The sequence below is a fragment of the Limulus polyphemus genome, unplaced genomic scaffold (assembly GCF_000517525.1).
Source record: "Limulus polyphemus unplaced genomic scaffold, Limulus_polyphemus-2.1.2 Scaffold3948, whole genome shotgun sequence".
Lineage (NCBI taxonomy): Eukaryota > Metazoa > Arthropoda > Merostomata > Xiphosura > Limulidae > Limulus > Limulus polyphemus.
The window spans coordinates 1-13,827 of record NW_013669558.1 but is presented as its reverse complement, the minus strand read 5'-3'; the positions used below and the strand labels follow the sequence as shown (position 1 = coordinate 13,827).

The 13,827-nt window shown below is 33.9% G+C and overlaps 1 protein-coding gene across 1 annotated transcript; it reads right to left on the bottom strand.

Annotated features, from left to right (window-relative positions):
* Window positions 1-3,632: 3,632 nt before the first annotated feature.
* LOC106470331 (frizzled-7-A-like) lies at window positions 3,633-7,596 on the bottom strand. The gene has a single exon (XM_013930881.2). It carries the CDS (start codon window positions 7,371-7,373, stop codon window positions 5,670-5,672), a length of 1,704 nt encoding a protein of 567 aa, XP_013786335.1. The 5' UTR covers window positions 7,374-7,596; the 3' UTR covers window positions 3,633-5,669.
* Between the last annotated feature and the right edge of the window lie 6,231 nt (window positions 7,597-13,827).

Here is a 13,827-nt window from a genome sequence, read left to right as displayed (position 1 = left end):
ACGTAAGACACGTCAATCAATGTGGCTACTTACTGCTTATAGAAAGGAACAATATTTCTTTTTCTTATTATCATAACACGTTAAAGAGTTACGGAACACTTTACAGAAATTTGTTTATGACAATTGTAACAAAACAAAGTGCTTTACCGTCAGTCACACTTAAAATGATAGGACTACATAACTTAGTCGTTTTCATGCAATATATTTTTTTGGCACGTGTGTAATTTGGAGACTGGAAACAATCTCATTTTTATAGAATTGTGTGTAAAATAATCGTTGTTTTTTAAGAACTGTTAGTCGCGTTTAGTTAAAGTGTGTTCAGATGTGCTTGAATTTGTTTTCTCACGCGCAGTCTTAGGATAGAAAAGACATACTGTGTAAACAAGAATACATTTAACTTGATCAACAATATTCGTTTTATAATTTGTTTTATTTTCAAACTCAAAAACAATAAGAAACCTGTATTTACTGACATATGCTTGCTTCTGAACATCCCATGTTAGCTGTTCCTGTACTTACTGACATACGCTTGCTTCTGAACATCCCATGTTAGCTGTTCCTGTACTTACTAACATAAGCTTGCTTCTGAACATCCCATGTTAGCTGTTCCTGTAGTTACTGACATACGCTTGCTTCTGAACATCCCATGTTAGCTGTTCCTGTACTTACTGACATACGCTTGCTTCTGAACATCCCATGTTAGCTGTTCCTGTACTTACTGACATACGCTTGATTCTGAACATCCCATGTTAGCTGTTCCTGTAGTTACTGACATACGCTTGCTTCTGAACATCCCATGCTAGCTGTTCCTGTACTTACTGACATACAGCATCCGCGCCAAATCTTCAGCTACTCTTATTTGACCAAAAGTGAGGATCTGACCGTTGCTCTTATAATACACCCACGGGGCACGTTTTTGCAGCAATGGAGCAGGAACCATAAATCTTGTGATTTACAATCCAGGCATGCTAGCCTCTAAGACACGCCCGGCACTAGCTATTTATGAATCTTTGGCTTGAACAAATAGTCCCATATGGCGTTGTTTATAATACCAGATGTAAAAACTTCATATTTTCAAAAACCCTCGTTTTTTTATGAAGATCTTAAGTTGTTTTTAAAAACTACTTGTATAAAACTTTGTTTTTAAAAACTACTTGTATAAAACTTTCGAAATCAAAACAAAGACGGGAAACAGTTGTTTTTTTTAAGGTAAACTTCACATTCATACTTGGCATTGTTGGTTTATCTATATATTAATGTACCTAAAAACAGAAGTTGGTGGTCTTGCTAATGTTGCACAGTAAAAATAAAATAAAATTAACATATTTGAGATGACCATAAAAGTGGAACCACTAATGATAAACATTTCATCAGTTTATCAGCGATAGTATATAATAGCTAGAAAAATACATAATAGCCTTTTAATTAGCCAGGGAAGGTGCTAGCTTTGATTAAACAAGGCGTATCTAAACTAAAATGTAAATCCTTAGTGCCAAATTCACGAGTTTTAGAAACACGTGTTTAGGATTGCATACATCATTATCTCAGTCTGGGTATCATTTTACTGTATAAGAGCCTTCGTATGAACAGAATAAGACCACAGCTTGATCAAACAAGCCCAGCTGCGACTTCATTACTCACAATCTGATGTCAAACTGTTAGTGCGTTTATATAATAAGAGTACGTCCATATACGTGTTGCTCAATATTAGCCAATCATTTTGTACTCTCCGCCATTTTGTGAACTCGTAGTAACAAACCAAGACAACTATTGTTTTGTGTATTCAAAATAACGTAGTAAACTTGTGACTAATAAAACATAATTATCAAATTATATGTAAAGGTATTATCGTAAAATTAATCACATTAGTTATAATATATTCTTTAAAATCTTGAGCCAATATTGAAAGATAAAATACGAATGATTATGGATGTGAAAAGAATGGTGTTATAAATGTCTGTATACACGCTTGTAGTATTTCAGTTGACACTAATGTGTCACCAATAGATACTTTTTAGCGATTGATTGATATAATTACGCCAATTACACGTGTTCTTTATTGTATATATATACATATATTTGACATAAGCGTTTGAATTTAGAACCGTTTTATGTGTTTAAAGACTTTTCAGCTTATCAACGATCTTTGACTGTCGTTTTATTACTTTGTCTGGAGGCCACATGAGGCTGTACGTTTTCTATTTATTTTTTATATGTTTGCCTTATGTTTTTTTCTTTACTAATTATTCTACGTCTTCATAATATTTTAATGTGTGTTGTTATTGTTTTTGTCTGTTCGGAACTATGCTGGCTAAGGAGTAAAGTGAATTATAATCACCTAAGCTTCTTGTAAAAAGGCTACTTATAGGAAAAGTAACCTTCAGTTTCTTTCGGCCACTAGGAGGCTTTTTAACCCTAGGATTACCGATGGGGTCCATCTGCTTTTTAAATACATTTTCTCTAAACTGCTTATGCACCAGATTTCTTGTGGACCCATAAGTTGGTTGCCATTTTCCGCACACTGTGCAAAATCCTATCTTTATATGTTAAATTTTGAAAATGATCTCTGAACCCCCAAATCACTGACTTCTTTTTATACAATGTGTGGAGTCTACATATTGTATCATATTGAGTAATTTCATGTTTTAGCATGTTACAGCACCCAGTCTAAAGAAATGACCAAAACTACTGGGGGGAATCACCCATTTTTAATGTAAAGATACATAGGGAATCCTAGTAGTAGTAATTAGTGGGATTAATTGCAATTGATTGTATATATGTGTTTAACCTTTTTGTTTTGTGATACATATATTATTAGGGACCCTTTGCCCTCAGGTCCCTTTTTTGTGATCCTCTCTTGCTTTTATAATAAACACACAGAGATTTTTTCTCCGAGAATCATAACATTTATTTAAACGACTTCGACGTAACCAGATCTATTGTTAAATATTTTAGACCATTTATATATATATATATACAACAGTGTGCTAAAAGCTACCATCAGAATCTTTTAAGTACCCAATCAAAGCAGTTCTTACAAACATAACTGTATTTTGCTATGTACTAAATTAAGGTAGCTTTTACAAATATTGCTGTATTTTGTTAAGTACTAAATCAAAGTAGCTTTTACAAATATTGCTGTATTTTGTTAAGTACTAAATCAAAGTAGCTTTTACAAATATTGCTGTATTTTGTTAAGTACTAACTCATAGCAGTTCTTACAAACACTGCTGTATTTTGTTAAGTACACAATCAAAGTAGCTTTCACAAACAGAGCTGTTACAAAGGAAATATATATACTTTTCATCATGGTTGAATGCAACACTCAACTTACAAAGAGATGAATTTTTATATAGCGTTCATTCTTGATATTAGTGTAATCATTTGCATTCTGTACAACACACTAATGTTTAACCTCAAGGCTAAAAACCATGAAAAAAAGAACCCTTTAAAAATGAGACAGCATGAATGCACATCGAGAACATGAAACACGTAGATTTTATAAAAGCGTAAAAATAACAGCTCGTTTAATTATTTATTTCAGTAATAAGAGATTTTCCGATGAAACTTTATTTATGTAAATAAATGAATGGCTATTCACATTTATTTTAAAACATGTATGCAATTATCTATTGGTTAATGGGCTTACATAATGCATTATACACATTCTGGCTTAGCCCAACACTTAATTTATCTTACCAATTCTTTTTTTTTTTTACCATTTTCATATTCTGATTAATGAGTTATAAATTATGTATGAACAATCATTGTTACTCAATATCGGATGTTTTTGTTTTGTACCAATAAATATATTAGTGTTTAGAAAGTAGTTGATCTAGCTGACAAGTTATTCTACAAATTCGTAAACAATAATACGTTCTAAACTTACATTTTACTTGAAGAAAGCTCTACTAGAACGTTACAAGTGAGAATTTGAACGAACGAAAAAACCCATATAAGTGTATATGATGATAAACGCTCTCTAGAACATATTAAACTTTAGCTGTAACAAGATGTTGTTGGTTTTCTAGCGCAAACCTACACTATGAGCTATTAGTATCTGTGCTCTCTTCACCGTGAGAAATCGAACCCCAGATTTTAGCATGCTTAGTCCGACAACTTACCGCTGACCTTACCGGGGGACAGCTGTAACAATGCAAATAATTTTGTAAAATGGATGAAACTCCCCATACCAAATTGTGATAACAAGTGTCTCAAAAAATAAATATTGTCTCTAGTTTATACAAGCATAATCACTGCTGTCTAGAACTTATGTAAACGCAAAACTTATATATTTGTATAGAACTGTTGTTCTACTGGTCTTGTAAACATTCTAATACTTAACCCTTAAACAGTAACTTTATTAAATGTATATATATTTTACTCTAAATGAATAACTAAAGAACATTCATAATTATTACAGAAAGTTAATAATGGTATATCTAAAAAGAAAGCAAATGAGGTTAGTTAAGTTACGAGTAAAGAATGAACGAAATTTAATTTATCGCATACATAGATTTATTATAGTTGTTAAGGGCAAATAATCTTTATTCTTATTTCATAAATGTATACCAATGTAAAAATTTAAACCTAAAATGATATTCAAAATTTCTGTAGTACCGTACAATTATCATATTTTTCCATGAATGAAAACTAAATATATATATATATATTTAATTATGTTGTATGTTTATTTTCTTGAGAAGGAAATAACATCTCAATTTCACATCTCACATAACATGATGTTGGGCTGAGATACGTTTAAAATTAGCACAGCCTATTTAACGGGATCATGTTAAAAACACAAGATAGTAATATATCCATTACCTTTCACTTTGTTTTTTTATGGACTACAGGAGTCTTTTGACATAAAAAAAGCAATTTAGTTAGCATTTATTCAATCTCTATGCCCAAAGCAGTCAGTGAAAGTTAATATTCGATTGATAATTATCCAATACTTTTGCTGTGTTCAGAATTTAACCGTTTTTAAGTTAACTTCTGTAAAAGAAAAGAAAAAAAAAACATCTCTAATAACACGTCTAAAATCAGCAAACGACGTTACTAATTAATTATCCGTGATACAAACTTAATTTTCAATTAACTGTAAACGTGTTTCTATATACAGCGGAGCTAGAATGTGAGAAAGTATATTGGGAAAAGAATCAGTATCACACAGATGGACTTTATTATATATTACATTGAGTATGTATCTGAAAAGATTTTCAATACGAGAAAACAAACATTTTAAAGTTGAATGCAACTGACAGAATATACATCGCCAACTTTATGCCATATGTACAGCACTCAAGTTTATATACATTAAAGACTTATGTTACACCACTTAATGAAAAAAGGAAACACTAATAATAATATAATACATTGTACACCCTTTTCTTTTCTTTTTTTAAGATTCGCTACTACGAGAAACCTTTTCTATAACCTGTCCAGTTTCTTACTGATCATAAAGTACAATGTATTAGACTTAGACCACAGCTAACACAGAAGTGATTGGTTTCACTATCACACATACAGTTGTAATACAAAATACTTCTTAAAAAGGCATAACACCAAAAATTCCATTTGTTCGTAAAAAGAGATTTCTTTTTTAGGATATAACACTTTTCTATGATATAGTTTAAAGAATGTCTCAAAATAATGTCCAGGTCTCTCTAGACATAGGCTTCGTGGCCGAAAATTCGATGATAAAAGTTTCGCCAGGAGTTACAAGTTTTTCCTGACCATATCCAGAAGCCAGAAGTTATGCCCACAACTAAAGTCATCAGGTATTTGATCATAAAAACAGCAAAATCTGGTTTAGGCCAGTATCCATATGCTTTCAACGAGTCCTTTGAGGGGCACGGGATACTATACTGAGGTTTCTGACAATTTTCATGTTGCCATGAAAACATCCAAGACTCAAAGTAAGTCTGCTCGTAAAAGTAGCAGGCTAAAACTATGATGGCAGGTACAGTGTAGAGCACCGAGAAGATCCCAATACGGATCATTAATTTTTCAAGCTTATCTGTCTTCGTTCCATCATGCTTCATAACAGTACGGATACGACATAAAGAAACAAAACCTGTCAACAAGAAAACTGATCCTAATCCTAAGTAGAAAAACAAAGGGGCCAAAACAAAGCCTCTCAGTGCCTCGACATCCCAAAGCCCCACATAACAAACACCACTTAAAATGTCTCCTTCCACTTTAGCCATGGCGAGAACGGTAATAGTTTTGATGGCAGGAATCGTCCATGCTGCTACATGAAAGTAATGTGAATTCTTCTCAATGGCTTCGTGACCCCACTTTAGACCTGCTGACAGAAACCAGGTGAGAGTCAGAATCACCCACCAAATGGAGCTGGCCATACTAAAGAAATACAACATCATAAACAGTATAGTGCAGCTTTCTTTTTTATTACCTTGAGTGATCGTACTAATCATCTTGACTCCAGACTTTGTTTCTGGTGGGTCAAAGGGTTTGTTACACGCTACCTCGTCCCCAAGGAGGAACCCAACTACATATGTCAATGCTACCATGAAATAGCAAAGAGACAAACAAATTATGGGTCTCTCCGGATATCGGAATCTCTTCATGTCAACAACGAACGTAAGAACCGTGAAAAGTGTAGATATCATACACAAAACAGCCCATGTACCTATCCATATCCTCGAAAATTTCCGCTCTTCGTCTCTAAAGAACATACCATAACAAGGTAATCCGCAGTTCTTTTCCTTCTTTTTTCCAACTCGAACAATATAGTCGAGTCCTTTAGGAACCCGAAATTCTGCAGGACAAACAAATTCCTTACCTGAAGACGGTTTATTCTCAAAGCTACCATGAGGAAATGGTGAAGAAGTAGCCGAGCGGCTAGACTTTTCAGTGTCATTCTGACCGACACAAAGTTCTGCTCCTCCAGCTTCTGGAAACTTTTCACATTCCAGAGTTTCAGGCCAGCGGAATCCAAACTTATTCATCAACCCTTCACAACCATTCCGTGCTGACTGACACAGGGAGCGACAGGGGGGAAGAGGGTGCGGCAAGATGGTGCAAACAGGAGTGTACATAGAGCACAGGAAGAACTGTAAATCTGGACTACACTTTACCTTCACTAATGGGAAAAACTGATGAACTTCGAGGCCGGCATCTTCTTGTTTCTGGTGGTTAAGCAGGTTTGGCATCATGGTTTGGTTATATTCTATATCTTTACACAGAGGAACTGTAATAGGTTCACACAGATCATGCTGAGGAATGGGATTTAGATCGTGATCTGACACTCGTGTGTTTAACACTTGCGCCTGAACTTGCCGCCGTCCATGTTGGAACGCTACGCTGAGGCACACGGCCGTAAGCATCATCACCACCGCACGAGCCATGGACGAGAGACAGTGTACACAATGCGCAGCACACACCACACACACACTGGCGAGCCGGTTATATCATCGTGCAGTAGTTTCTTTTATAGATTTCTTTTTCATAACATAATCCATAAATTCTATGACTAATGTTCACTGCAAATGTCCATACCATCGAATCCGCACACCAGCGAAGACTTCTTACCTTCGCTCCGTGTGATTTCGGTGTCACAATGGCGCATACTGTCTGCCACCACGCTGAGGCTAAAAGTCGTAATGATTGGCTGGCGATTCTTATCTCCTCAGTTATGACGTCAGACGCCAGCTCGTCTGCTTTGGCGCCATTTCAGCTAGATACATAAGCAGACGAGTTCATAAAGATCTCACTTAAAAATAACTCTTCGAAAAAAAAACGACCATCTCTGGCATCTCGACTCTAGTTTCAATAGCCTGTGCATAATCGTAATTACAAATATCGATTTTCATATAATGCATAAGAGGAAAACAACGTAGTTCCGATGATAAAGTACTTACCAAAGCAGAGTAAAACGCTTCTGAATCTATGATATCCCATAAAGTCCGGCTGTCATTACGAAACTCCTGAAATAAATAATCATTAATTTTTAACCGATATTTTTTGTTATATGTATATATACTGAATGAAAATATTTTGTGCGTAGCAAATCGAAAACTAACAGTTCGTCGTCATACTTTTTTTTTAGTCTTCACTAAAGATAAATTATAGATGTGTAAATAACGTATTTCTTTATGCCATTAGTAAGTATTGGTGTCTGTTACAGGAAGAAGAGGGCTGAGCTTATATAAATTGAAAACAAAGAGGGCTGAGCGATGGAGAGAAAAAAAAAAGGATGTTGCTTTTTAGAGAAACTACACAATAGATTACCGACGTTCTGTCCACAGCCAGGAATCGACGTTAGACTTAAACGTTATAAATCCGTAAACTTATCACTGGCCCACCGGAGATAACAGAAAGAAGCAAACAAATGGTGAAGAAAAATTAAATACAAACAAGTAGAAATTGTGGTAAGATAAATAGCTCTCGTCTTTATGATTTACAACTTGCTTTAACAATTCACTCGACAAAGAACATATTCATGGGTGTCAAACAGTGTTGTGTAGTGTGTACACAAGTATAACTTTGTTCGGGGGGGGGAGGGACAACGTGATACTATTTATGTGTATACGTACAAGATAATTTTTTGTTCTTTCGTATTGAACATAAAGTTGCACAATATGTTATCTGCTATATGCCCATAGCAAGAATCAAACCTCGAATTTTGGTGTTATAAGCCTTCACTTATCACCGAGCCACTGGCGAGAGCATATATGTATAGTAAAACTAATAATATGGTTATTGAAAACAGCATGAGTAACAAACCTTTTAAACGTACTCTCGAATCCCAAAAAACAACAGAGCTCAGACAAATAACAGGAACAAGCAACTAATTAAAACTTAATATATCACCTATTTTCAAACTACAGCAGACAAATATCTGAAATTAAATCGAATTGGCATAACTTACCAGAAGTTAGTTATAAAATAGACCGTTAAAACAGCACAAACTCGAAAAGATGTGATTTAAACAGAAAGCTGTTAGACAGTTCTAAATAATAATAAGTATGAGCATTTCTAAGACTCGTTAATAAATTTGATAGGGAATTGGCTCTTCGTACCTGACAGGTTCTGTTTAAAGACCCGGATCAGATTAGAATGGCAAAATGTTAGTAATAATTAGTCCACTCATGCATCTTGCGGTACTTAATTAACTCAGAATTCGTTGATTTATTTTTAAAAACGTAAGGATTGAGTTACCTTCTATAACGGTGAGAAATATTAACTTCCGATGTGACTCAGAGCAAGCCACTTTTTCAAATAAAAATCAAAGTTAGCCCGGTAATGAGTATAACTAATTAACTATACTATTTTTACGATCTTCGTTATAATGCACTGTTTCGTCAGTTGAGTGCCCTTGCTATTAACGGTAGTTTCGGTCTCAATGTTTGTCTATATTTGTAGAAAGATAATTAAATGAAAATGATCTTTCAGTGTACATAACACGTGCGAGGACCACACACTATATTGGTAACAAGCCAAGCAAATACACTTGTATAAAGCTAAACTGCCTCATATGCTTCACGCAAAGCTTTAAAAAAAATAACGGTTTGTTTGTTTTGAATTTCGCGCAAAGCTAGACTAGGGCTATCTGCGCTAGCCGTCCCTAATTTAGCAGTGCACGACTAGAGGGAAGGCAGCTAGTCATCACCACCCACCGCCAACTCTTGGGCTACTCTTTTACCAACGAATAGTGGGATTGACCATCACATTATAACGCCCCCACGGCTGAAAGGGCGACCATGTTTGGTGGGACGGGGATTCGAACCCGTGACCCGCAGACTGCGAGTCGAGTGCCCTAACCACCGAGCCATATAACTGGTTGTTTAGCATAGAAAAATGAAATCATCCTACCATTAACGAGTAGCGTTCGCACAATCTTCGGTTTCTCAGCATCAGTTTGAAACTTGCCCTTGAAAATATGTGAAACATGTGGGCTCAGTAATCTTCTAACTCTACTTTATTTTTTAACTCATCTAAAATAAGTCTAAGCAGTTTTAACATCTCCCCTTCAAGTAGAATTAGCTAAAGTGTTTCACTTCAAGAATCATGCTTAGCTGTCTCGACATCTTGCCCCCCATTGGCACAGCGGTATGTCTGCGGACTTACAACACTAGAAACCGAGTTTCGATACCCGTGGTGGGCAGATCACAGATAGCCCATTGTGTAGGTATGTTGATTTTCAAGAACTCTATACAATACTTTAAACCAAGAATAATTATTAATATATTTAAGTTCAAATAAAATACTTACATACACTGACACGTTTTGTTCCCCGCTGGGTCAGCGATAAGGTTAAGACGCTAAAATCTGAGGCTCGATTCCCCACGGTAGACATAACGTAGGCAACCTTTTGTATAGCTTAACAAAAACTGATATATTCTACCATTTTATTCGCTCTTTCCATTACAGCCAAGAACTTGGCAGAAAACTAAATCAATGATATTTCTTCTATAAAAATTTTGTTCACAAGAGCTTGTATTATGAAATTACAATTTCATTCGCGTCTACCCTATATAATTTACCACGCTCTTCATCATAAGTTAAGCATAGACTAAATGAAAAACCTACCCATCAAAAATTTAATAAACATATTTCTTTAATATTGTATTGACAATGACCTTAAATAATAAGCCTCAACATCTTATTAACCATAGTCATCAAATTAAGAAGCGTGTAATTGGGGTCAGTATTTTAGCAAATAATTTTTTTCTTCAAGAGGTTTAATTAAACTAGATACCACTAAACCAACTCTAACCGGGAAACAACCTCAGTCTTCTTCTTACTAATAACACCAGTGCTTTGACACTTGAGGTTAACAAGCATTCAACAATTCTCCAAATTTATTCCTTTTTCAATTAACTTTTTATTTCTTTCTCTCTCTCTCTCTAAACTGAAATGTTCAAGTCAGAAACAACCACGAATAATAACATTCCTGTGGTTGAATACAGGCGAAAATTATAAAAACATGATTGAACATTTCCTTTCACGTAATATACAGTTTGTATTTTTAATTTATCATATTTTGGAATTTAATTTACCCTTCTCTTCAGAGAAATTCTAATAAAATCTTTACAATGAAAATAAAAAAGTTCCAAGTCTGACTTTTCCGCATACTTAGTATGAAATGTTTATAATAAATAGCTGATATTTATACCAATAGATGGCAGTATACTTTAGCCGCATAAAATATTTACACTTTTAGTATCTATAAACTACTATGAATAGAATAAATACAAGAAAAGGTCCAAGGTAAGCATGTGAAGTTGTAATGGTACTATATGTTTAATTAAAATAAATCAATTCAACTTTCCGTTCTATAACTAAAACAACGTTTTTGCGTTTTAGAGCATTATTTCAAGATGTTTTTGCCCATTTTTTATTTGTTCTTATTTAAGAGCTAGTTATTGTCATTTATACTTATCTATTTCTACTTCTTTTTTCTCCATATATATATATATATACTGAATTTAATTTATGTTACTTATAACCAATGTCCTGTATGCTTGTTATACTTTTTCTGCATTCATTTTTACATCTCATACACCAAATGTTGTTGTTTGTTCAACAGCGCAATCAAACCAATTATTCTAATTTATGTATTATATAGAATTTTATCTATATTTCTTCTTCTTCAAACAATATTCGTTGTCAATAATATAACAATTCTATTTTTGTTTCTACAGTTAAATCTCTGGTATCTCATTGTCTTATATGACGTTGTTATTAAGAATATGTTACGCTGAAATTAATACTCATACACACTATTATAAAGAGTTTTTTTTTGTGGAAAAAAATATTATTATCTAATGGGAAGAAGAAAGGTAAGTCAAAATAAAGCGTATATATTTCAAATGGCGCATTCAAAATCACCAGCAAATATTTCAGTTTATAGAACTATTAAAGTTGGATTAAAATATCAGAGGATCGAACATATAATATTATTCGGAAATGAAGATGGCGTTAACAAAAAACTGTACGAGTTATGTTTAGTCTTACCAATTCTAATTTGTTGTCTTCTCTTGTGTATCTTTAAATTTACCCTAAAGCTTAAGGTAAAATTATCTTGTTTTTGTTACATGTGACAGAAACAAGAGTTCAATAATTTATTTCAGCTGCATGGATTTTTTTTACGGAATATTATCTATCAAAAATTTTTGTCCAAATAATGAAAGACTACTTAGCTCGACTCGTGACTGAAGGGCTTGTGAAATCATAATTAGACTATTTACTAACTCTTTAAGCCTCAGCTATTACTAATTCAAAAAGTTAATTTCTTCGCTCTTTACACCGACTCTTTAAAAGAGCGTAACTTCATTTTTTTCATATTTCTATGACATATTTAATTAGTTTAGGTTTATTCTTGCGTTATGAAAGATCCTAATTATAATGTATTTCTATTTAGGGCAAATCAGGCTAATTCTATTTTTCGCCCTACTGACCAGAGATAAAGCAGCCAGGAATCAGCGCCTACCATCCACGATAAGTATTGATATTTTTTGTGAAATCACATTTCCTGAATATCTCCTAGCGGTTAGATGTGAAATATATGAAGCACTGACAACTTTTGATAATTTTTGTAAAAATATTTGAAAACTAGTGTAATACAGTCAAAACAATGAAAATTAAATGTTGGAAGAGTAATTTAATATTTTTCTTTTATTATTACGTACTTTGTCGGTTTTTTTTTTTTTTGGGGGGGATTATGTTTTATTATTGTTTGGCACTATATAGTTTTCTCCTTTTTTATCTAAGAATAAGAAATGCAATACTGCTCGATAGTTTGTTACATTTCAAGTACCGTAGTTTTCGGTGTGTAAGACGCACTTTTTTACCCCAAAATTTGATGTCAAAATCTGCTTGCGTCCTATATACCGAAGGTATGAATAATATATATGTATATACGATATACACAAGCCATGTGTAAATATATTTAAATAGGCATGGATAGTTTAGTTCAATTGAATGTGTTATTTATAACAATAGTAGTCTTTTTAAACATTTAACATTTGATGTTCCAAGCAATAGAACAACTGATATAAAAGGTACTAAAACTATTACTGTAACTGAACACGAAAAAACGCATTATACAGTGGTGCTAGCATGTTGTGCAGATCGAACAAAATTACCAAAATGTTAATTTTTAAAAGAAAAACAACGCCCAAAGAAAATTTACCCAGCGGTGTCTACGCTCACATACATGAAAAAGGATGGATGGATGAAGACGGAACACTACTTTGGTTTGAAAAAATTTGGTCGAAACGTCCAGGAGGCTTATTAAAAAAGCCTTCTCTCCTCTTCTGGGATTCCTTTACAGCTCATAAAACGGAAAAATAAAGGAAAAAGCTAATGAGCTAAAAACACAGCTGGCTGTTATACCCGGGCGTTTAACAAGTCAACTGCAACCTCTCGATGTTTCTATTAACAAACCCTTTAAGACTTTAATGAAAGAGAAAAAGAACAACTGGATGCAGCAGGAAGATTTTGCTACGACCCCTACAGGACGAAGGAAGAGACCGACGCTTGCTCAGGTCTGCATGTGAGTGAAGAATTCGTGGGAAAACGTAAGAAGTGATATAGTGATTAAGTCATTTAAGAAATGTGGTATCAGTAACGCAATGGATGGGACCGAGTATGACATTCTCTTTGACCATAATATTGGATCCAATGATTTCTTTCCAAGCGACAGTGAAAGCAATGAAGATTTTGTAGGTTTTATCCAAACTAAATAACAGTAAACCTTTTTTTGATTTGCGGTATTTTCTTATTTTGATGTTTTGAGCTCTTTTGTGTTTAGAACAATATATACTAATCTTTAAAGTATCAAATTGAATTTTTATT

What these genes read in the sequence shown, in the direction of transcription:
- LOC106470331 (XM_013930881.2), bottom strand. Translation starts at nt 7,373, where the DNA reads ATGGCTCGTGCGGTGGTGATGATGCTTACGGCCGTGTGCCTCAGCGTA.